The 25,438-nt window shown below is 42.4% G+C and overlaps 1 protein-coding gene across 7 annotated transcripts in view; it reads right to left on the bottom strand.

Annotated features, from left to right (window-relative positions):
* Positions 1–1,855: 1,855 nt before the first annotated feature.
* specc1la (sperm antigen with calponin homology and coiled-coil domains 1-like a) overlaps positions 1,856–25,438 on the bottom strand; it is a 267,927-nt gene continuing 244,344 nt past the window's right edge. For 6 of the 7 annotated variants that reach the window (XM_072243781.1, XM_072243776.1, XM_072243777.1 and 3 more), the window contains 3 exons: positions 14,227–14,343; positions 7,129–7,188; positions 1,856–5,005 (listed from right to left, as the gene is read on the bottom strand). In XM_072243781.1, coding sequence (XP_072099882.1) covers positions 4,916–5,005; positions 7,129–7,188; positions 14,227–14,343 — 267 coding nt within the window. In that variant the 3' untranslated portion in view covers positions 1,856–4,915. Of the gene's footprint in view, positions 5,006–7,128; positions 7,189–14,226; positions 14,344–25,438 lie in introns of those variants that run through there. The other variant, XM_072243782.1, reaches the window with a different exon arrangement.

Below are 25,438 nucleotides of genomic sequence, written 5' to 3'. Positions count from 1 at the left end.
AGATGGGAAAGCAGAAGAAAGGAGAGAGCAAGGAGAATCGTAAACACAAAATAATCTGGAGATAATTCCCACACCCCGTACCGCTCGGTTTTGCCTCCTCCCCAAGGTACACAAGCCTGATTGTCCCAGTAGACCCATAGTTTCTGCTTGCTCCTGTCCCACCGAACTTGTATCTGCCTACCTGGGCTCCATTTATTCACCCATAGTCCCTCCCCACCTACATCTGGGATACATCCCATGCCCTCCACCTCTTCAATAACTTCCAGTTCCCCGGTCCCAACTGCTCCATTTTTACTTTTTTTTTTGAAAAAGCTTCTCCTTCCAACCCTCCCCCACCTTCTTTATAGGGCCTCTGCCCCTTTCCTCTTCAGTCCTGACGAAGGGTTCCGGCCCAAAACGTTGACTCATCATTTCCACGGATGCTGCCCGACCTGCTGAGTTCCTCCAGCGTGTTGTGAGAGCAAGGAGAAGATGGGAGAGAAGGGTCCAGAAGGAGTGGGAAGCCAGAGCAGGGAAGAAGGCCAGAGCTAAAATGGAGCAGAATGACAAAGAGGAAAGAGGAGCTAGGATTGAGGAAGAGCAAGGAAAAGCGAAGGCAAGGGAGGAGTGTGAGAATTAGGAAGAGCATAGGAGGGGAGGGTAGATGGCAGGGCAGGAGAAAATAGATGAGGAAATGGGGACAAAAAGGAGCAAAGAGGGAGGAGTAGGAAAGAGGACAAAGGTGAATAAGGAGGGTGGGGACCAGAGGAAAGAGGTGGTGCAGTAGTTACTACTGCTGCCTCACCGCTCCAAGGATCTAGGTTTGAAACCTGTGTGGTTTACTTCAAATGCTTCTGTTTCCCAAAGACATGCATCAGCAAGGGAGATGAGGATGAGTACAGGTCTATGGTAGGAAACTTTGTCACATGGTGTGACCAGAATTATCTGCAGCTTAATGTGAAAAAGACTAAGGAGCTGGTGGTAGACCTGAGGAGAGCTAAGGTACCAGTGACACGTTTCCATCCAGGGGGTCAGTGTGGACATAGTGGAAGATTACAAATACCTGGGGATACGAATTGACAATAAACTGGACTAAACACTGAGGCTGTCTACAAGAAGGGTCAAAGCATCTCTATTTCCTGAGGAGACTGAGGTCCTTTAACATCTGCCGGACAATGCTGAGGATGTTCTACGAGTCTGTGGTGGCCAATGCTATCACGTTTGCTGTTGTGTGCTGGGGCAGCAGGCTGAGGGTAGCAGACACCAACAGAATCAACAAACTCATTCGTAAGGCCAGTGATGTTGTAGGGATGGAACTGGACTCTCTCACGGTGGTGTCTGAAAAGAGGATGCTGTCTAAGTTGCACGCCATCTTGGTCAATGTCTCCCATCCATTACATAATGTACTGGATGGACACAAGAGTACATTCAGCCAGAGACTCATTCCACCGAGATGCAACACAGAGCGTCATAGGAAGTCATTCCTGCCTGTGGCCATCAAACTTTACAACTCCTCCCTTGGAGGGTCAGACACCCTGAGCCAATAGGCTGGTCCTGGACTTATTTCATAATTTACTGGCATAATTTACATATTACTATTTAACTATTTATGGTTCTATTACTATTTATTATTTATGGTGCAACTGTAACGAAAACCAATTTCCCCCGGGATCAACAAAGTATGACTATGACTATAGGTTGGTTAACTGGCGCTCTCAGTGAAAGGTAGAAGAATCGTTTGCTGATTTATTGAAAAAGTTGCAGAAACAGAATGTCGAATAAAATTCAGCAATTAAAGGGCTAATATCCAATAGGATGGAGCTTCTTGCTTCATCAGACCTTAAAAGCAAAATAGAAAATACAAGCAAAACATCACTTAATGCAAAGAAAAGTGAACCTTTAATGTGGATAATGTTACACTTCCCAAGATTAATCACGGTTGTTTAGCAAACTTGCCCAGAAAGCATCCTACACTGAATGCCTGGATTGGACACTGTACCACTTTCTGCACATAACTGTGATAGCATAAGATTACAGAAATACAACTAATATATGCAATCAAAATACATGGCTTTTATACTAAACATGGTGTGCCTGGCACTCACTACTACTAATAAGTCAATAATATAAATAATGCCCAAAGCTTTGAATACTGAGCAGAGCTACAGAATTAAACATTTAGTGAAATAAGACTGGTACCTATAAGTTATTGGAAAATAAAAAAAAACTGCAGATGCTGGAGATCAGAAACAAATACAGAGAACGCTGGAAACACTCAACAAGGTGAGGCAGCATTGTCCCCGAACTGAAATACTGATTCTGAAGCTACTTGATCTGCTTAGTGTTTCCAGCAGTTTCCGTGTATTCTTACTGACATGTATCAGGAACAGCCATCACCTGACACAGAATGGACACCCCTAGGAGTTCAGTCTTCACATCATGGTATTTGTGTCACTTGATGTGACATGGATCACAACAGGTTATCTGTATCCATGGAAAGAATACTTTATATAGCTGAGGCACCTAGCAAAGGGATAAGGCTATTTATTGCCAAAAAAAAAGGGAATGTGCTTGTCAGACAGATCATTGTCCACTGTGTCAGAAAATACACACCAATGTGAGCTTTAGCATCAATTAGTGGGACTAAGAGGTGTAGCCAGAAGATAGTGTTTAGAATAGAAGGCATCAAGCATCAAACCCTTTTCAGTAGAAATGACTTATGGGGTTAATTTAAGAGGCAATCTCTGTTATTGTGGAGACTTGTCAGCAAGGAGTGTAGTAACAAGGATGAGATTAATGTAAACTGGATTGACCAATACTCTAGGTTATTATCTTCCCATTTAGACCATTAAAATTATCTTTCAATCACAGTGAGTGTTAAAGAAATGTAAGTCAATAGGCACGTGTCAGAAAGTAATGATATGAAGCAACTTTGTCAATATGGATTGTAGATGAAGATCTGGGACATCCATTGGCTACAGAGAACAGTACAACAGTTACCTTAGACAGCTCAGTGGAGTTCCCCAGGAATCTCCAGCAATAACTGCAGCAGTGTATTGGAAGTCCACCTCAGGCGCCTTAGCAGATGCTCCAAGTGTATATGATCATTTGGAAAACATCAGCCAGTACAATCCATCAACTCGCAGGGCAGTCTTGTTGAAGTCCAAAAGAGCATTTTACAAGTTACCAGGGTCTGTCCATCTGGACATTTCATCATACAGGTGGTCTGGTCAAGTTCCATCAGAATCCTCCATCAGATGGGCAGGGCAGACTGGTTAAGGCCTGAAGGAATTTTCACCAGTTGGACAGACAGTGTGGTCAAGGTCTGTAAGGAAATTTCATCAGTTGGGCAGGGTGAAAGCTCAAGGTCTGTAAGGAATTTTCACCAGTTGGACAGGGCAGTCTGGTAGAGATCCTTTTGGATGTTCTGCCACCTGGAATGGGCATTTTAGGGGAGGACCATCAAGGCATTACAATAATCATTTGGAACAGTTTGATGGGCATCCATTAGGATTCTTCATCAGTTACACAGGCAGTCAGGTAGCAGTTCATACATTTCATCAGTTACACAGATAATTTGACGGAAGTCCACAAGAATGCTCTCCATCAGTTACACAATGGTTAATAGTCAAAGAACTATAAAATCATTAAAAGATAAAACAGATAAAGATCTTAATTGGAATGAAGACTGAGAAACCCAAACCTGCCTTTTCACCTCTGAAGAAATGATGAGAACATGGCATTACTTCAGAATTCCTAGACAAATTCCTGCCTTATTTAGAACTCGGTAAAGTTGATGGAGTTGGTTATCCAACTGGTGTCAGATAAAACACTGAGCACAGACCTTTACTCTGCGTTTAATAAATGGTGTACCTTTGCTGGGAATACCTTAGTGGGTCACTATAAAATCTTCCTCTACTGTGCCCCATTAATGCATTCCCAGCATATATGAAGTGCAGAGTAAAGCTCCTTTAACACAGTATCATCAAACAATCCACTGTGGGCGACATGTGCAGTGTAAACTAATTGTACGTTGTTAGAAGTGCATCAGAGTTGACTCAAAAACAGCAGTATATTTGCAAGCACCTTGACAGATTTGCAAGGGATGGAAGCTGTTCATGTTATGAACTACCAGTTTCTCTAAAGAAAATTAAAAACATGATAAGTAGATACAAAAATTACTAGCTCGTTATAAGTAGTTAATATTCTAAATAAGGACAGTTTGAAGACACTAGCCTTTTGACACAGGAGTCTTCTTCTCATTGGTCTGGAAGAACCTCCTCCATTTGTCTGGAAGAATTATTCAACACTTGTAGATGATCCTTTGGGGAAGTCTTTCTATAAACCGTGGACCATGATTTTAGGATTTGACAGAGTAAACAGACTGTTCAGAGTGACACCTTAAGACCAAGTACTAATGCTAAACTTGAGCTATTCACCCTGAAAACCATAGTCCAGGTGACTTATCAAAGCCAGAGTTTGAAATTGTACTGTGAGCTCAAGGCTTAACAATGGAATTAGGCATTGGTGAAGGGAGCATCATGGATATTACTGTGTGAACTGACACTTGTAAATGCTGCCTGACTTTTGGACATAACTTCATTTTTCTTCTCCGATCAGTGCAGCAAGTCTTTAATGTTAGTTGGAATGGATCGTTTATTTCTCAGCCTTTGGAGGCTGTACCATTCGTCAGTTCACCACTGCAAGCATACATCAACAGATAAATCTAGAACAACAGTGCCGTCTCTCAGCTGCACATCTCTTCACTGGACAAGTTATAGAACCTGGGGAATGTTCTTTCTTTTCAAAGTGATGCTGTGTGAAGTTACTGGAATGAATGTTGTAAGGCTGTTATATGAAGAGCTGTATCAACACTCGTGCCCAAAATCAACTGTTGCTCTGCAAACACTGGCTTTACTGGTCACAGATGCAAGATTCAAGTTTCAAAGTATTTGTATATAGCTGTCACGTATTGCATCAGACTCTGCCAGTCTGGCCGTTCTGTGCTCACCATCTCATTGATATCCTGGAATGGGAAACATAACAGAATCATATTAGAAGGTCTGATAATTTGCCCAAGGATACACAATTTCCATTTACCCCGAGAATCTGTCTGTTGCTAACTCTCTCCAGAATGGGGATATGTATTGTTTTACAGATCTGTGAAAAACTGAAGGCATGATATGAAGAAAAGCAAGACATATCAAAGCCAATAAAAGTACTACAGGTGGCTTCTGCTTTACGGCTTTGAATTAGAACATGCGTTTTTTTTCCAATACGTGTTTCTTGATGCATGTGCATGGTGTAGCTTCACATTATGAAAAGCTATGATATGGCCCATTTTCTAGGAATGCAACCTCTGCTTAATGCAGGGGTTGCCTGTACAAGATTAATACACATTTTTACTAATACTTCCAGTGAAGGTTCTGTAGTCAGTTTTAGCCTAATAGCGGCACTTAACTCAACTCTTAACCTGGCTGCTCACCCTCCCACTCATTTGCAGTCCACATTGGTACTAATAATATGGGGAGGAGGGGTGACGCGGTCCTGCAAAGTGAGTTTAGGTGCTAAATTAAAGGACAGGACCTCCAGGGTTGTGATCCCAGGATTGCTACCTCTGCCACATGCTAGTGAGGCCAGAAATAGAAAGATCATACAGTTTAACATATGGCTAAGGAGATAGTGCATGAGGGAGCATTTCAGATTTTTGGATCGTTTGGCTTTCTTCCAGGAAAGGTGAGACTTGTACAGAAGGGACAGTTTGCACCTGAACTGGAGAGGGACTAATACCCTAGTGGAGGTGCTGGAAATCCAAGCAACATGCACAAAATGCTGGAAGAACTCAGCAGGCCAGGCAGCATCTATGGAAAAGAGAAACATTGACTGTACTCTTTTCCAAATATGCTGCCTGGCCTGCTGAGTTCCTCCAGCATTTTGTGTGTGTTCCTAGTGGAAAGGTTTGCTAGTGCTGCATGGGGGTGGGGGCTTTAAATTGCAAGGGGATGGGAGCCAAAGCACCAAATAGATAGTGGAGTGGTTGTGGATAAAGATATTGTTAAGCCTACACACAAAGTCAGGAATCAAAAGGTTGAGCGTGGTGGGACTAATGCTCTGAGCTATTCAAGACGTGGTGCTTCAAGAAGATGGTATCTATCATTATGGGCCCTAACCATCTGACATGCCCTCTTCCTGTTATTACCATCATTACCACCACTGAGGCGGCACAGGAGCCTGAATGTCGATACTCAATGATTCAGGAACAGCTTCTTCCCTCTGCCAGATTTCTGAATGCTCCATGTACTCATGAACACTTTTTCATTATTCTTTTATTTTTGCATTTATTTTGTAATTTACAGTAATTTTATCTCTGCAATATATTGCTGCCGTAAAACAACAGATTTTATGTCATATAAGACAGTGATTCTGATTCTGGTGTGACAATGGTATCTGAACTCTCAATATCTTACATCTCAGACCACCCTGCTTCATTGTTGGCATCTATGGCACGGTGCATTCACTTAAGTTAAAAACCCAGAATGCTTCATAGTGTGCTCACTGGATGTTCATACTCTGGTGATGGTCAGCTGACTGTAGCTCGATACTCACAGACGGTACAGGACACCGACTATACTTAAAGACTCAGACCGTTCATGGTGTGCCAGTTATACCCAAGAGTCTAAGATGATGTAAGAACTAAAGTCTCATATGAAGTATGGCTTGCTCACTGGATCTCAAGTCTTAGACCACAGAGTTATCTGGACGTCAGCACAGAGTTCTGATATTTTTAAGAGCTCTTGACTGGAGATTATTTCTATAGTTTTTTTCCTGTACTATACTGTATACACAGGAGTGCTTAGTAGAATAAGCATTGAATGAAAATCAGCAAGTTCACAATAATCTGGAAACTAAATGCCTATGCCCAGCACACAAGGGATAGAAGCTGTCCACACCTTTGCATAACCAAAGTAATGTTTAGCCCGAAGCTGACAATCTGTACACGTAAAAAAAAGGTGTAACAAATTGCTTTTACCACTCCTGGGAGCATAACACCTCATTAAAAGGAGAATAATAAAGTATTAAGACAGGAAGTGCTTGGATATTGTGTTTAACAACTGAACATTTAATCCAAATGTTTATTTAAAAGCTCACCAGTGTAGACTTGATGCCAACACTTTCAGCTGCCTGGAAAGCCAGGGAAAAATTTCTTCGCTGTAAATCAAACATACAGAAAATTAAAAGTCTGCTGTCAAAAATAATTTTAAACTTTTGGTTGCAACACCACAGGGGGAATTTTGTTAATACAGTTTGACCCCGAACAGTACTGTTACCACACAAAAGGCCCTGGAGACCATCATGTCAATCAAGACAAGTCTTTGCCCCTGTTTGTTCCCCAGAACCCTACAAACAATTCTGTCTGACTTTGTTTCCACCCAATAACGATTTTCTTCACAAATCTCTCATTGGCTTTCTTACTTCAGTGGTGGGCGAGTTGTTGGAAAAGATCCTGAGAGACAGGATTTATAAGCATTTGGAAAGACAGTCTGATCAGGGATAATCAGCATGGCTTTATCAAGGGCAGGTCGTGCCTGATTGAATTATTTGAGGATGTAACAAAAAACACTGATGAAGGTCGAACAATGGATGTAGTGTATATGGATTTCAGTAAGGCAGTTGAGAGGTTCCCTATGCGAGGCTCATGCATAAAGTAAGGAGGCATGGGATCCTAGGAGACCCTGCTTTGTGGATCCAGAATTGGCATGCCCACAGAAGGCAAAGGGTGGTTGGAGATGGTTCGTATTCTGTATGGAGGTTGATGACCTGTGATGTTCTGCAGGGATCTGTTCTGGGACCCCTCCTCTTTGTGATTTTTATAAATGATCTGGATGAAGAAGTAGAAGGGTGGGTTAGTAAGTTTGCTGGTGACACAAAGATTGGGGGTGTTGTGGATAATCTGGAGGGTTGTCAGATGTTATAGCGGGACATCAATAGGATGCAGAAGTGGGCTAAGAAGAGGCAGATGGAGTTCAACCCAGATAAGTATGAAGTGGTTTATTTTGGTAGATCAAATTTGAAGGCAGAACATAGTATTAAAGGTAAGACTTTTAGCAGGGTGGAGGATCAGAGAGATCTTGGGGTCCGTGTCCATAGGACACTCAAAGCTGCTGTGCAGATTGACAGTGTTATTAAGAAGCCATATGGCGTGTTGATATTCATCATCTGCGGGAGTGATGTAATGTTACAGCTGTATAAGACCTTAGTTAGACTCCACTTGGAGTACTATGTTCAGTTCTGGTCCCCTCCTTACAGGAAGGATGTGGATACTATAGACAGAGTGCAGAGATTTACGAAGATGTTGCCTGGATTGGAGAGCATGCCTTATGAGAACAGATTGAGTGAACTTGGCCTTTTCTCCTTGGAGTGACAGAGGATGAGAGCTGGCCTGACAGACAGGCATTAATCCTGTGGATAGCCAGAGGATTTTTCCCAGGCTAACATGCAAGGGTATAGTTTTAAGGTGCTTGGAAGTAGGTACAGAGGGGATGTCAGGGATAGGTTTTTCCACACAGAGAGTGGTGGGTGCGTGGAATGCACTGCTGACAATGGTGGTGGAGGCAGATACAATAAGATCTTTTAAGAGACTTTTAGGTAGGTACATCCCTGCTGAACTGCTGAAGCATGGAGGAGAGGCCATGATAGACATGCTTACCACCATCTGCAATAAGATCTGGCAGACAGGTGAATGACCAACACCTTGGACTCAGTCGCTGATCACTGTGCTTTCCAAGAAAGGCAATCTCCAACTTTGCCAGAATTACCGTACCATCATGTTTGATCAGCCATGTAAGCAAGGTAATGCTTAGAATCATCTTGAACAGACTGAGACCTCAGGCAGAAGACATCATTGCCGAGGAACAAGCAGGCTTCCAAGGGCAGAAGCACCACTGAGCAGATTTTCAACCTCTGCACCCTTTGTGAGAAACACCTTCAGCACCAGAGAGAGTTCTACCACGTCTTCATAGACCTCAAGAAGGCATTTGACAGAGTCTGGCATGATGCCTTATGGGCCACCATGAAGAAATTCAACATGGGGCAGAAGCTAATTCATACAATCCATCAGCTTTACGCCAAGGCAACCAGTGCAGTGCTTGCTCAGGGCACCAATGGGGAGTGGTTCCATACCTCTGTAGGAGTCCGTCAGGGCTGCCTCCTCTCCCCCACTCTCTTCAACGTCTTCCTGGAACGAATCATGAGTGTTGCCCTTGAAGGTCATGTGGGCACAGTCAGCATCGGAGGAAGAAACATCACAAACCTAAGATTTGCTGATGACATTGATGGACTTGCAAGAAAAGAGGACGAACTGGCCAATCTGGTCAGCCATCTTGACAGAGCCTCCACAAAGTTTGGAACGGAAATAAGTGCCGAGAAAACCAAGCTCATGGCAAATGCCAATGGTGCCATCACAACAGACATCTCAGTCCATGGTCATAAACTTGAGACAGTGCAGCAGTTCAAATAACTGGGGGCAATCATCAGTGGTGAAGGATCAAGACCAGAAGTCCTGGCAAGATCCGCACAGACAATGACTGCACTATCCAAACTCAAGACAATATGGAGGGACAGCAACATCACCATGAAGTACAAGTTCAGACTCCTGTGTGCATTGATATTCTCTATCTTCCTGTACACATGTGAGACATGGACCCTCACAGCAGAGCTACAGAGGAAGATACAGGCATTGGAAATGAGATGCTATCGCAACATCTTGGGCATCTCATACTTGGACCACATCACAAACAAGCAGGTCCGCAAGACCATCCAGCACCATGTTGGCCCCCATGAAGACCTTCTCACAATGGTGGAAAAAAGAAAGCTGAGATGGTACAGCTACGTAACAAGATCCAGCGGCCTTGCAAAGACCGTTCTACAAGGAACTGTGGAGGGGAAAAGAAGGAGAGGCAGACAGAGGAAAAGATGGACGGACAACATTAAATAATGGACAGGGGAAACATTTGCGACGACCCAGGCTCTGGCACACAACCGCGACAGATAGAACAGACTGGTGCAAAGCTTGTCATGACGCCCTGACAACTCCACCAGGAGTTAAGGGCGCAATAAAGGAAGGAAGAAAGATAGGTACATGAAGTTTAGAAAAACAGAAGGTTCATTGCAAGATCTGTGCCCTTGGTTCTCCAATTATCCACTGATAGTAACAACTTCTCTCAATTTACTTCACTTACATTCATTGCAATCTTGCACACCTGTCAATTCCTCTTAAGATACAGAATCAGAATTAGGCCATTCAGCCCATCGAATCTGTTCCACCATTCCATCATGGCTGATCCCAGAACCCACTCAACCCCATACACCTGCCTTCTCACCATAAACTGTGATACCCAAACTAAACAGGAAACGATCAACTTTTGCTTTAAAGATACCCACGGACTTGGCAGTGCATTCCACAGATTCATTACTCGCTGGCTAAAAGAAATTCCTCCTTACCCCTGTTCTAAAAGCTCACCCCTCAATTTTGCAGCTGTGCCTTCTAGTTCTGGACAGCCCCTCCACAGGAAACATCCTCTCCACATCCATCTTATCTAGTTCTTTCAACATTCGGTAGGTTTCAATGAGATCTCCCTGAATACTTCTAAATTCCAGTGAGTACAGGCTCAAAGCTGTCAAATGGTCCTCATATGTTAACTCCTTCATTCCTTGAATCACCATTGTGAACTTTCTCTGGACTCTCTCCAAAGACAACACATCCTTTCTGAGATACTGGGCCCAAATCAGTCGACAATACCCCAAGTGCAGCCTGACTAGTGTCTTATAAAGCCTCTGCAATATCTCCTTGCTTTTATATTCTATTCCCCTTGAAATGAATGCCAACATTGCATTTGCCTTCTTTACCACAGACTCAACCTGTGATTTAACCTTTTGGGAGTCTTACACAAGGACTCCAGAGTCCCTCTGCACCTCTATTTTCTCCCCATTTAGATAATAGTCTGCACTACTGTTCCTTTTACCAAAATGTATTATCATACATTTCCCAACACTATTCCATCTGCCACTTTTTTACCCATTCTCCCACACCCCTATTCTCCAAGGAGAACTGCTCCATTTTCTCCAGTCTAGTTGCAATCCTCATGTCTGGCCCCATTGAATAAACCTCTCTGACACCTTGTTTGAAACTTTTACACCCTTAGGGAGTGACGAGCAGAAATGGATGCAGCAATCTATGTAGCTTAGCAAGGGCTTTATACAGAAAAGCTCAGCATTACCTCAGATCACATAAGAATAGTGGGTCAATTGGGATCTATAGAGGCAAAAGTTGTAAGATGATGTTTCAGATTCTTGATGCAGTCTTGACCCAAAATGCTGCCTCAATAGATGCTGATTGACTAACTGAGTGTTTGTTGCAGACTGCAGAATTTGCACTTAGTTGTCTTCAATTTGAGCTCCCTGATTTTGTACTATATGCTGCTATTTTCAAAACCCAGAATCCCATTAACTCCTCTCTCAATATATCCTGTCTCTTTCATGCGCATTCACACGTAGGTCTTGCACAGTTGTTTACAATATATTGAATGATTTAGAGGAAGGTAGTGAACATACTAGAGCCAAGTATGTGAAGGAGATGAAAGCAAAGGAAAGGGAAGCCACGAGGAGGATACAACGAGTTTACAAATGTATTGATAGAATTAAGTGAGCAGGGACCAAGTTGGCAGATGGAATTTTATGTGTGAAAATGTGCAATTATTTCAACTTGGAAGAAAGAATGAGGAACCAAATTATTTAAATGAAGAAAGAAACTGTAGCACAAAGACATTGAGGGGTCCTTGTAAATGAAACATGAATTTAGCATAAAGTAGAGCAGGTTCAAAGGTCCAATTTAATGTCAGAGAAATGTATACAATGTACACCCTGAAATGCTTTTTCTTCGCAAACATCCACGAAAACAGAGAAGTGACTCAAAGAATGAACGACAGTTAAACGTCCCCAAAGTACCCCCCGCCCCCCCCCAGCTCCACCATCCCACACGTAAACAGCAGCGAGCAACAGGTAATGGAATATTGGCTTTTATTTTACTGGGTTTGACTATAGCGATATCAAAAGACAGGACAGATACAGTAACATGCAGGGAGATAGATACCTGGCAATGGCAGTCATTCAAAAGTGCAGCCAGCTTGAGAATTCAGGAGCAACAAGTTCACACAGACCTTATCACGGAAGGAAGATCACTAAAAAACTGAAGTGGGTCGGGCCTAGGAAACTGCACTGTGAAGCTCATGAAATGATTTCTCGGGGGTGGGGTTAGTGACCTGCAATAATCACGACCATCTTTCTGTCTGAGGGACTGGCTTCTGTTTTTCCAGTGCTGGTTGATGCTGCATTCAGTCATACCTTATTGTCAGGGCAGTCACTCTCACCTCCTCTTTAAACTTCAGCTCTTTAGTCTGGTATTTGGTCAAAGAGGTCAGGAGTTGAGGGGTCTTGGTGAAGTATGAGCTGGGCATTGGGAAGTGGGTATTGGCGACCAGCCTCTGAACCACTGTATCTTTTGTCACTGAGACACACAGTACAGAAACAGGAGACACAAGAGATTGCAGACTCTGGAATCTAGAGCCAGACTAAGTGCTTGAGGAACTGAGTGGATCATCTATCAAAGGAAATGGACAATCTATGTTTTGGGTTGAGACCCACTATCTGACTCCTTCAGCCCATCATCTATACGTTGACTGTCAAATGCCAGTCTAAACTAAGCCTCTATGCAAGCACTTGGTCCATGCCTTGGCAATATGAGTGCTCATCCACATTCTTGTTAAATACTGAGAGAACCTGACTCCACCATCTGTTCAGGTAATGCATTCGAGGTTCCAACCACCCTATTGGTAAAGAAAAATTCTCTCTGGTCCCCTCTTAAACTTCTTACCCATACCTCAAACCAATGCCCTCTAATTTTAGAGATCTCTGCTACAGGGAATATTTTCTTACTATTCATTTTGTCTATGTCTCTCATAACTTCGTATAACTTCAAGTCACCACTCAACTTCTGGCTTGAAAGTTGTAACCTGTAAAACCTTTCCCTGTAACTCAGACCCTGGGGTCTAAGCAACATCCTTCTCTTTCCAGTTTAATGATATTTTTCCAATAAAAGGGTGACCATAATTGTACACATTACTGCAAGTACCTCACCAATGTCTTGTACCCCTGATATCCCTTAAACATGAAGGGTTCCTTTGAATTGCCTAATTTAGCTTTCATCTTATGGGAGCATGTTGCTCTTGAACACTCACAGCTGCACTTTTGAATAACTCCCACTTGTTGGATGTCATTCTCCCTACACATAGCTGTTCCTATTCTGACATTACAATTACCTGCAGAATCATTCTTATCCCTTTCAATAACTGCCTGAAAGTCTAGAGTATTGTTACTGTCTCTAAAATGTTCTCCCATGGACTCTTCAACCACTTGCAGTTACAGCCCCTACGATTATGCGAAGTACTGCCTCTAGCACTGATTCAAAAAGTTCTCCTGAAAATAATTTAAACATACCACCTTTATTTGTGTATTTCACACTAAAACAATCTAAGTAAATACTGGAAAAGCTGAAATTTTCTACTACTATAATCCTGCTATATTACATATCTTTGCAATTTGTCTACATATCTGGTCCCCTATCTTTTACTGACTATATATACAAAATAAATTGACTGTGCCCTTTTTGTCCCCACAGTCTCCACATATTGCTTTATTTATTGAGCTTTCTAGGATATCCTTTCACACTTGTGGAAATACTGCAAGTAAAGAACTTTCAGCAACAGTTCTGGCTTAATCTTACAACATTAATATAGGAGATTTATAAACACTTATGTTACGATATGGACATTGAAGAGCCATAAGCTGCGTCAACACTACTCAGCACATTCCCATCTGTGCTAACTTAACAACATGAGGCATCGAGCAGAGTTAAAGATCTGGAACATTGGTCACATTGTCTCAGGTCCCCATCATCCACTTACCGGGAATGGCTATGGATTTCTATCAGTACTCCACTATATTATGTAATTAAAGTCAAATGGGTTGAAATGGAATGATGGAGCAGACTCGATTGGCCGAATGGCCAAATTCTGTTTCCATCTCTTATGGTATTATGGTCTAAGAAGAGTACCAAAATATACCTTAATGCACATAAATTGCAAAAATGTTCACATTACAAAATCAACATCTTCAGCTGACACATCATCCTACCTTGTCCTGACTGTTCAGCTCCTGATATGGGATATGTGCTGGAAGATAGGTGTGAAGCACAGCACAGAATGCCAGTCCATCATTCCAACTACTGCTGAAGTTTGTGATGTCGATGTTCTAGGATAAGGAATAAAACAAAGTACTTTGAATAATCCCATATTGCTGGATAACATTCCTCTGAACTGCTGCTCTTTAAAACAGAGTATTAATTACTGAAGGAAGAGGAAATGCTTTCCACCACCTTGGGCTTATTTATGCCATTCATGTGCTGCTACAGGGTTTTTTTTGGTAAATCCAGATGACTACTCTCTTGTGTACACCCCCACCCACTTTATTCATCTGAAGAGAAAGCTGATACTCTGAGAATGTGCTGACTTTCTTAATCCGCCAAAGATACACCTGCTGTGCTGCAAGATAACAGCTTGCAGAGATCAATCCACCATAACTCAAATCTGTTGACTTGAATCTGCTTCCCTTGTCCAATCAAGCATTAGAAGTTGGAGTTGGCAAATTACTGTGGAACTGGGATGCACTGCAGCTACCCTTGGGAGTCAGTAGGGATCAAATATTTATAAATGAAGGATTATCTAATACTTTGCATGTGATAGTTTTCAAAATTCAAAGGAAAATTTATTATCAAAGTACAGACGTCACCAAATACAACCTTGAGATTAATTTCCTTGCAGGCATACTTAATAAATCGAATAACCACAATGTGAAAGACTGCACCAACACCAAGAAGGAAGAAAAAGAAAATAGTAAAGTTGTTTGCACCGTTAGTGATAAACAGAGAGTAAGAGATGGAAAATTTTTTAAATGCATTTATTTTAATGCTAGGTGCATTATAAGAAAGGTGGATGAGCTTAAAGCATGGATTGATACCTGGAAGTGTGATGTGGTAGCTATTAGTGAGACATGGTTACAGGAGGGGTGTGATTGGCAACTAAATATTCCTCGATTTCATTGCTTCAGGTGTGATAGAATGGGAGGGGCAGTGTTTGATCTCCTGTTGGGGAATGAGACAGGTCAGGTGACGGAGGTTTGTGTTGGGGAGCACTTCGGGTCCAGTGATCATAATGCTATTAGTTTCAATATAATTATGTAGAAGGATAGGTCTGGACCCAGGGTTGAGATTTTTGATTGGAAAAAGGCTAACTTTGAGGAGATGCGAAAGGATTTAGAAGGAGTGGATTGGGACAATTTGTTTTATGGGAAGAATGTAATAGAGAAATTGAGGCCATTTAAAGGTGAAATTTTGAGAGTACAGAACCTTTATGTTCCTGTAAGGTTGAAAGGAAAGGTTAAAAGTTTGACAGAGCCATGGTTTTCAAGGGATATTGGAAACTTGGTTCGGAAAAAAAGAGATATCTACAATAAATATAGGCAGCATGGAGAATATGAGGTGCTTGAGGAATATAAAGAATGTAAAAAGAATCTTAAGAAAGAAATTAGAAAAGCTAAAAGGAGATATGAGGTTGCTTTGGCAAGTAAGGTGAAAATAAATTCCAAGGGTTTCTACCATTATATTAATAGCAAAAGGATAGCAAGGGATAAAATTGGTCCCTTAGAGAATCAGAGTGGACAGCTGTGTGGAGCCAAAAGAGATGGGGGAGATTCTGAACAATTTCTTTTCTTTGGTATTCACTAAGGAGAAGGATATTGAATTGTGTAAGGTAAGGGAAACAGGTAGGGAAGTTACGGAAACTATGATGATTAAAGAAGAGGAAGTACTGGCGCTTTTAATATAAAAGTGGATAAGTCTCCGGGTCCTGACAGGATATTCCCTAGGACCTTGAGGGAAGTTAGTGTGGAAATAGCAAGGGCTCTGACAGAAATATTTCAAATGTCATTAGAAACGGGGATGGTGCCAGAGAATTGGTGTTTTGCTCATGTTGTTCCATTGTTTAAAAAGGGTTCTAAGAGTAAACCTAGCAATTATCGGCCTGTGAGTCTGACGTCAGTGGTGGGTAAATTGATGGAAAGTATTCTTAGCGATGGCATATATAACTATCTGGATAGACAGGGACTGATTAGGAACAGTCAACATGGATTTGTGCGTGGAAGGTCATGTTTGACAAATCTCATTGAATTTTTTGAAGAGGTTGCTAGGAAAGTTGACAAGGGTAAAGCGGTGGATGTTGTCTATATGGACTTCAGTAAGGCCTTTGACAAGGTCCCACACGGAAGGTTGGTTAGGAAGATTCAATCGTTAGGTATTAATATTGAAGTAGTAAAATGGATTCAGTAGTGGCTGGATGGGAGATGCCAGAGAGTAGTGGTGGATAACTGTCAGATTGGAGGCCGGTGACTAGTGGTGTGCCTCAGGGATCTGTATTGGGTCCAGTGTTATTTGTCATATACATTAATGATCTGGATGATGGGGTGGTAAATTTGATGAGTAAGTATGCAGATGATACTAAGATAGGTGGAGTTGTGGATAATGAAGTACGTTTTCAAAGCTTGCAGAGAGATTCAGGCCAGTTAGAAGAGTGGGCTGAACGATGGCAGATGGAGATTAATACTGATAAATGTGAGGTGCTACATTTTGGTAGCAGTAATCAAAATAGGACATACATGGTAAATAGTACAGCATTGAAGAATGCAGTAGAACAGAGGGATCTAGGAATAATGGTGCATAGTTCCTTGAAGGTGGAATCTCATGTGGATAGGGTAGTGAAGAAAGCTTTTGGTATGCTGGCCTTTATAAATCACAGCATTGAGTATAGAAGTTGGGATGTAATGTTGAAATTGTACAAGGCATCGGTGAGGCCAAATTTGGAGTATTGTGTACAGTTTTGGTCACCGAATTATAGGAAAGATGTCAACAAAATAGAGAGAGTACAGAGAAGATTTACTAGAATGTTACCTGGGTTTCATCAGCTAAGTTACAGAGAAAGGTTGAACAAGTTGGGTCTTTATCCTTTGGAACATAGAAGGTTGAGGGGGGACTTGATAGAAGTATTTAAAATTATAAGGGGGATAGATAGAGTTGACGTGGATAGGTTTTTTCGATTGAGAGTGGGGGAGATTCAAATAAGAGGACATGAGTTGAGAGTTAAAGGGCAAAAGTTTAGGGGTAACACGAGGGGGAACTTCTTTACTCAGAGAGTGGTAGCTCTGTGGAACGAGCTTCCAGCAGAAGTGGTTGAGGCAGGTTCGATGTTGTCATTTAAAGTTAAATTGGACAGCTCTATGGACAGGAAAGGAATGGAGGGTTATGGGCTGAATGCAGGTCGGTGGGACTAGGTGAGAGTAAGAGTTCGGCACGGACTAGAAGGGCCGAGATGGCCTGTTTCCGTGCTATAATTGTTATATGGTTAACAGGGTGGACAACCAGTATGCAAAAGACAACAAAAACTGTGCAAATACAAAAAGAAAGATTAAAAAAATAAATAAACAATATATATCGAACAATAGCAAGTTTTTGACAGATTTGGCCCAATGAAGCTTGCCAAATTTAGGGCTGTGTGTTGATCAACTATTGAGTTTAGATCTGAAAGTCTCCAAGGTACTACTGTCAAATACACAACTAAGTAGTTTGTTCCACGTGTCCACAATTCGCTGTGTAAAGAAGTGCTTCCTGAATTTAGTCTGAAATCTCCCTTTAACCAATTTCCACCTATAACCCCATGTCATAGAAACACTGCAGATTCAGAGCTCTGCCGCCGGGTCCTAATGTCCACCACACTGAAACAGGTTAAATAAGGTCTGGGGTTCCGCTGGGTCTAAGGTCCACCACCTTTAGACAGGTTGAATAAGGGACTTGAGCATCCGTGTTTTTTGGTATCCGTGAGGGGTCCCGGAACCAATCCCTCGCAGATAAGGAGGGCCGACTGTACTGATAATTTCATTTATAGCTACACTTCATACTTCAAATGCTACATAGCTTAATTAAAAAGAACAAATAGATTAAATGAGAGAACAGAAACAGTGGAAAAGGCAGTACTACTAAAACTCTGTGTGGAAGAGGGGGGTGTGGGGGGGTGTGTTCAGTCCCAGATGAGTTCTCAATGTGATAGCTAGAGTCATAATTAAATGGTTGCTTTTGGACTTATTTTGTTTTCAGAGTGCATTTTTTTTCTTGTGTGACCCACAACACAGGCTTTCAGAATCCCACGCCTAAATTATTACTGCTACCACTACTACTTGGTAAGGCACCCGCATGGACTTGCACCTTGGAAGGTTTCCAGGGCACAGGCCTGGGCAAGGTTGTATGGAAGACCGGCAGTTGCCCATGCTGCAAGTCTCCCCTCTCCACGCCACCAATGTTGTCCAAGGGAAGGGCATTGGGACCCATACAGCTTGGCACCAGTGTCGTCGCAGAGCAATGTGTGGTTAAGTGCCTTGCTCAAGGACACACACACTGCCTCAGCCAAGGCTCCAACTAGCGACCTTCAAATCACTAGACGAACGCCTTAACCACTTGGCCACGTGCCAACACTACTACTACTTCTAATAATAATAATAATAATGGTAATAGCAGCAACAACATCTGCCCATAAAACAACTTACTGGCGCAATGAAAAATAAAACCCTGGACGTTTTGGCCCTTGGCTTGGCATGCTTGACATAGTCTGGCCCTTGTGGAAAACTAACTAGGGAACCTGGTCTGGATGTTGACAGTGATGAGTCTACCAGGATGCCCAAACCCTTTCTAACTCAGGACCCCCCACTGTATATTTCTATCTAATATTTCTACTTCCTATACATAATACTTTATATTTATTTACATTAATTTTCATCTATTTATCTGCCCACATGTGGATTTTGTTTAGATCTAACTGTATTGATTCTGCTGCCTGAATGTTTTCGTGTCATCAGCACACTTTACTTGCTTTTTTTTTTGTTATGTACTTATCCACATTATTAATGTAAGTTACAAACAGCAGCGGCTCTAAAACTCATCTCTGTGGAACCCCACTTTTAGCATCTTCCATGTGTGAAAATATGAGGCCATGTGATGAAAATTCCTTGAAAGTCAGTCCATAGGTTGTGGGAGCAGTTCAGCGACAGGGCAAGTGAAGTTACCCCCTCTGGTTCAAGAGGCTGATGGTTGATGAGATCCTCATCTTCCACCCAGCAGGAACATTGTTCCTGCCCTATCCAGAAGATCAGGGTGAGGCCAAAGATTCAGGAAATAAGTGTGATCAAAGGCTCTGTTCACTGTGGTAGTGGAAAAGCTATGGTTTAGAAAGAAGACAGACACATCCATTCAATCACAATAGATAAATACAGAAAAACTGGGGAAAAAGCGGAATATGAGAAACTACAATGGAAGTTTGTTATTTTATGACTAGCCTATCTTCTGATATGGAGAGAGAGGGATTTAAAGAGGTCAGGGAGGAGTCAATGAACCATGTAAAGGTTGGGATAGGGAACTGGCAGTAAAAGTAGTGAAATGAGGATAAGACACTGCAGATGCTGAAATCTGGAATGACAAACATTGTGCTGGTGGAAGGAAATGAACTAGGCCTTAAGAAAGAAACAAAGTGCCCTCAAACACTGGGATAAAACAGGGAATGCAACAACAGGATAATGAAGATAAGTATCCTAAAGGTCAGTGATATTCATTACTCTCAAACACGAGGAAATCTGCAGATGCTGGAAATTCAAGCAACGCACACAAAAAATACTGGTGAATGCAGCATGCCAGGCAGCATCTATAGGAAGAGGCACAGTCAACATTTTGGGCCGAGAACCTTGGTCAAGACTAACTGAAAGAAGAGAAGTCAGTTAGTCCTGACGAAGGGTCTCAACTCGAAACGTCGACTGTACCACTTACTATAGATGCTGCCTGACCTGCTGTGTTCACCAGCATTTTTTGTGTGTGTTGCTTCATTACTCTCAACTGCATTCACTACAATAAAGAATATTCACCACAGCATTCACTTTCTCAACTACTGTTTACGCATGTGGAATGGATCTCCCGCAACTGTATTCATTGTGTGCAGAAGTCAATTTAAGCGAAGTGTCATTCTTCATTAAAAACAATGCCGAAGGTGGGAAATAGTTATGGGAACAAAGAAACGCAGAGAAGTTAAAATAGTCAGCATCAGTCTTTATGGCAAACAATACCATGAACATCCTATTAATACTAGATAATTCTGGGGAGAATTAAGTACCATCACTTTCACCGAGAAATGGTATGATGAAAATTTAGTCTTTTCGTGCTAAAAATAAACCTTACAGTCTGGATGACTTGTATTCTAGGTCTTAAAGGAAATGGCTAATGAGATAGTGGATGTATTACTTGCAATCTTCCAAAAGCCCTTAGATTTCAGAGAAGCGCCAGAGGGCTGGAAACTGCTAATATGACAAGCCCATTCAAAAAGAAGGGAGGCAAATACTAGATAATTAAAGACCGATTAGCCTACGTAGCATCGATTGTTGTAAAAATGTTAGAATCAATTATTAATGAAATAAAAGCAGCACAACTGGAAAATCTTAATCTGATCAAGTAGAGTCAGCATTTATTTATGAAGGGGAAATAACATCTGACATATTTATAAGATTATTTTCAGGAAGTCTCCACCACAAGAGATAGAGGGGAAACAGCAGACATGTTCATAGTTTCTTGTGACATAGAAAGAGGCCATTTCGACCTATGGTGTCTGTGTCAACCCATAGGGCAATCTCATTTCCCACTGATCTTCCCCATCTCCTATTCTCTCCATAGGCCAACTGACTCCCAAAAACTCCAACACTCACCTACATGCCACAGGCAATTTACATTTGCCAATTAATCTAACAACCCACATATCTTTGGGATACCTGGGGAAAATGCATGTGGCCACAGCAAACTCCACTCTAGGCAGTGCCCCTGTAGATGTTGTCAATGGTGAGGGAGGCTGTGCCTGTGATGGACTGGACTGTGTCCACTACTCTCTACAGCCACTTGTAAGAACTGCTGTACCAGGTCATGATGCAACCAGTAAGGCTGCCACTTTCTCCTCCCTAATACAAGTAACTCATTCCTACTTGAGTAGAGAGCCTAGCTGACCTCATTAATGCCAAGTGGGCACAGTGGTGCAGCTGGTGAATTAGTGCCAACAAATGAGTTTAATTCTGACCTTGGGTGCTGTATGGAATTGGCACATTTCTCTCCAATATCTTCTGGACAACAGTAATCCACACATTGGGTTGCTGTTCATCACCTGCACCTCGGCATTTAACACTGAAACATGCTGGATCACTGCACGGTATGGAAACTGCACTGTGGAGGGTAGGAAGGCTCTACAACAGGTAGTGAAAACTGCCCAAATGCATCACCTTAACCAGCCATCAGGGATATATATACGAAAAAGGCCAGCAATATCATGAAGGATCCCACCCACCCTGTTCACAGACTGTTTGTCCTACTCCCAGCAGGGAGTAAGTGACAGAGCAGCCACACCAGGACCACCAGACTCAAAAACAGTTACTTTCCTCAAGCAGCAAGCCTGATCAATACCTTGGCCCACTAACCCACCACTCCACACCTCCCATTACTTTATCATTTCCTGTCAGAGTCACCTCCTGTATATAGTGTCACTTTCTGTACATGCAATATATAATTAAGGACCCTCACCAACTATTATTTTCAAGATAATTAAGTTTGCAAATCTAACTTGGAAAAACGCCAATTTTGATGGTATGAACAAGGTTCTGGCAAGTGTGGACTGGGATAAGTTGTTTCCGGCAAAGGTGCACTTGGTAAGTGGGAGGCCTACAAAAGTGAAATTTTGAGAGTGCAGAGTTTACATGCTCCTGTCAGAATAAAAATCAAGGATAACAGTTTGAGAGAACCTTAAGCTTTTGAAACATTGAAACCTTGGTTAAGAAAAAAAAGATGCATAGCAGATAGGAACAAACAAGGTACTTGAGTATAAGAAATGTAAGAGAAGACTTAAGAAAGAAAGCAGGAGGACTAAAAGATAGCATGAAGCTGCTCTTGCAGACGAGGTGAAGGATAATCCTAAGGTCTTCTACAGACATATTAAGATCAAAAGGATAGAAAGGGACAAAATTGGTCCTCTGGAAAATCAAAGTGGCAATCTCTGTGTGGAGCTGAAAGAGATGGGGGAGATCTTAAATGGATGTTTTGCATCTGTATTTACTTGGGAGATGGGCAAAGAGTCTACAGAAGTGAGGCAAAGCATCAGTGACGTCATGGACCCTACACAGATTACAGCAGAGGAGGCGTTTGCTGTCTTCAGACAAATTAGGGCAGATAAATCCCCAGGGATTCCCTTAGACCTTGTGGGAGGGCTAGTACAGAAACTGCAGAGGTACTAGCAGATATTGAAATCATCCTTAGCTATGGGTGAACTGCTGGAGTATTGAAAGATAGCTAATGTTCCGTTGTTTAAGAAAGGCTCTAAGAATACGCCAGGAAATTGGAGGCCGGCAAGCCTGACATTAGTAGTGAGAAAATTATTGAACAGTATTCTAAGGGACCAAATATACAAGTGTGCTGCAGGGATCTGTAAACACAAAATACTCTGCAGATGCTGGGGTCAAAGCAACACTCACAACACACTGGAGGAACTCAGCAGGTCGGGCAGCATCGTCAGGATGAAGGGTTCCGGCCCGAAACACTGACTGATTGTTTCCATGGATGCTGCCCAACCTGCTGAGTTCCTCCAGCGTGTTGTGAGTGTTGCAGGGATCTGTGCTGGGTCCGTTTTATTTGTCATCTATGCCAATGCTCTGAATGATAATGTAGTAAACTGGATCAGCAAATTTGCAGGTAACACCAGATTGGGGGTGTAGTGAACAGCCAGTAGAGTGAGTAGTAGGGCATTGACGATAGCGGTAGAACAAATGGATCTGGGAATACAGATCCATATTTCTTCAAAGGTGGCGCCACAGGTACATAGGGTCATTTTGGCACACTGGCCTTCATAAATCAATGTTCTGAGCATAAAAGTTGGGATTTTATGTTGAAATTGTATTAGACATTAGTGAGGCCTAATTTGGACTACGGTGTGCAGTTCTGGTCACTTACAGGAAAGATGTAATTAAGTTTGAAATAGCACAGAGAAAATTTATAAGGATGTTGCAGGGACTCAAGCACTCGAGTTATAGGAAAAAGTTGAATAGGTTAGAACTTTAATCCCTAGAACCTAGGTGAGTGAGGGGAGATTTGACAGAGGTATAGCTTTTGAAGACCTTAGTTAGACCCCACTTGGAGTACTGTGGTTAGTTCTGGTCACCTAATTACAGGAAGGATGTGGATACTATAGAGAGAATGCAGAGGAGATTTACAAAGATGGTGCCTGGGTAAGAGAGCATGCCTTATGAGAGTAGGTTGAATGAACTTGGCCTTTTCTCCTTGGAGCAATGGAGGATGAGAGGTGACCTGATAGAGATGTATAAGATAATGAGGGGCATTGATCCTGTGGATAGCCAGAGGCTTTTTCCCAGGGCTGAAATGGCTAACATGAGAGGGCATAGTTTTAAAGTGCCTGGAAATACGTACAAGGGGGATGTCAGAGGTAAGTTTTTCCCACACAGAGTGGTGGGTGCTTGGAATGCACTGCCAGGGAAGGTGACAAAAGGCGGATACAATAGGGTCTTTTAAGTAGGGAAATTCTAGGCAGTTTCTAGAGTAGGTTATGTGGTTGGGACAACATTGTGGGCCAAACAGCCTGTAATGTACTGTAGATTTTATGTTTCTACGCATACAAAATTATAGAGAGCAGTTACAGGGAGATAATCACCCCTAAGGGTCAGGAGACAGGTAGCTGGGTGATTGTCAGGAGAGGGAAGGGGAATAGGCAGAATGAGCATAGCACCTCTGTGGGCATTCCCATCAATAATAACTACATCATTTTGGATACTGTTGATGGAGACGACCTACCAGGGACAAGTTGCAGTGGTTGTGTCTCTGGCACCCTCAACTCAGAAGGGAAGGAGGGAAAAGAGGAGAGCAGTAGTGATAGGGGATTTGACAGTTAGGGGGACAGACAAGAGGTTCTGTGGAAGAGATCGAGCATCCCAGATGGTCTGTTGCCTTCCTGGTGCCAAGGTCCGTGATATCTCAGATTGAGTCCTCGGTATTCTCAAAAGAGAGGGTGAGCAACTGGATGTCGTGGTCCATGTAGGGACCAATGACGTGGGTAGGAAGAGTGAGGAGGTCCTGAAAGGAGAGTTTAGGGAGTTAGGAGCCAAGTTAAAGGACAGGACCTCCAGGATAGCAATCTCAGGATTGCTATCAGTGCCACCTGCAGGCGGGTTTAGAAATAGTAAGATAGTGCAGATCAACACGTGGCTGAAGACATGGTGCAGGAGGGAGGGCTTCAGATTTATAGATAATTGGGCAGTTTTCCAGGGAAGGTGGGACATGTTCCGGCTGGACTGTCTACATCTGAACTGTAGGGGGACAAATATTCTTGCAGGTAGATTTGCTAGAGAGGCTCCGGTGGATTTAAACTAAATACGAGGGGGGAAGGGAACCAGAGTGTAGGAACAGATGTAGGGAAGAAGGAAGAAAAAGAAAATAGTAAAGTTGTTTGCACTGTTAATGATAAACAGACAGTAAGAGGTAGAAAATTTCTTAAATTCATTAATTTTAATGCTAGGAACATTATAAGAAAGGTGGGGGAGCTTAAAGTATGGATTGATACCTGGAAGTATGATGTGGTAGCTATTAGTGAAACATGGTTACAGGAGGGGTGTGATTGGCAACTAAATATTCTTGGATTTAATTGCTTCAGGTGTGATAGAATGGGAGGGACAAGAGGGGGAGGTGTTGCATTGCTTGTCAGAAAAAACATTACACTGATGCTCTGGCAGGATAGATTAGAGGGCTCGTCTAGGGACGCTATTTGGGTGGAACTGAGGAATGGGAAAGGAGCAGTAACTCTTATGGGGGTGTATTACAGACCCCCAAATGGCGAGCGAGAATTGGAGGAGCAAATTTGTAAGGAGATAGCAGATATTTGTAGTAAGCATAAGGTTGTGATTGTGGGAGATTTTAATTTTCCACACATAGACTGGGAAGCCCATACAGTAAAAGGGCTGGATGGTTTGGAGTTTGTAAAATGTGTGCAGGATAGTTTTTTGCAGCAATACATAGAGGTACCAACTAGAGAAGGGGCAGTGTTGGATCTCCTGTTGGGGAATGAGACAGGTCAGGTGACGGAGGTTTGTGTTGGGGAGCACTTTTGGGTCCAGTGATCACAATGCCATTAGTTTCAATGTAATTATGGAGAAGGATAGGTCTGGACCC

The sequence above is a fragment of the Mobula birostris genome, chromosome 25 (assembly GCF_030028105.1).
Source record: "Mobula birostris isolate sMobBir1 chromosome 25, sMobBir1.hap1, whole genome shotgun sequence".
Classification (NCBI taxonomy): domain Eukaryota; kingdom Metazoa; phylum Chordata; class Chondrichthyes; order Myliobatiformes; family Myliobatidae; genus Mobula; species Mobula birostris.
The sequence above is the reverse complement of the archived record's forward strand: the minus strand, read 5'-3'. Positions and strand labels throughout refer to the sequence as shown.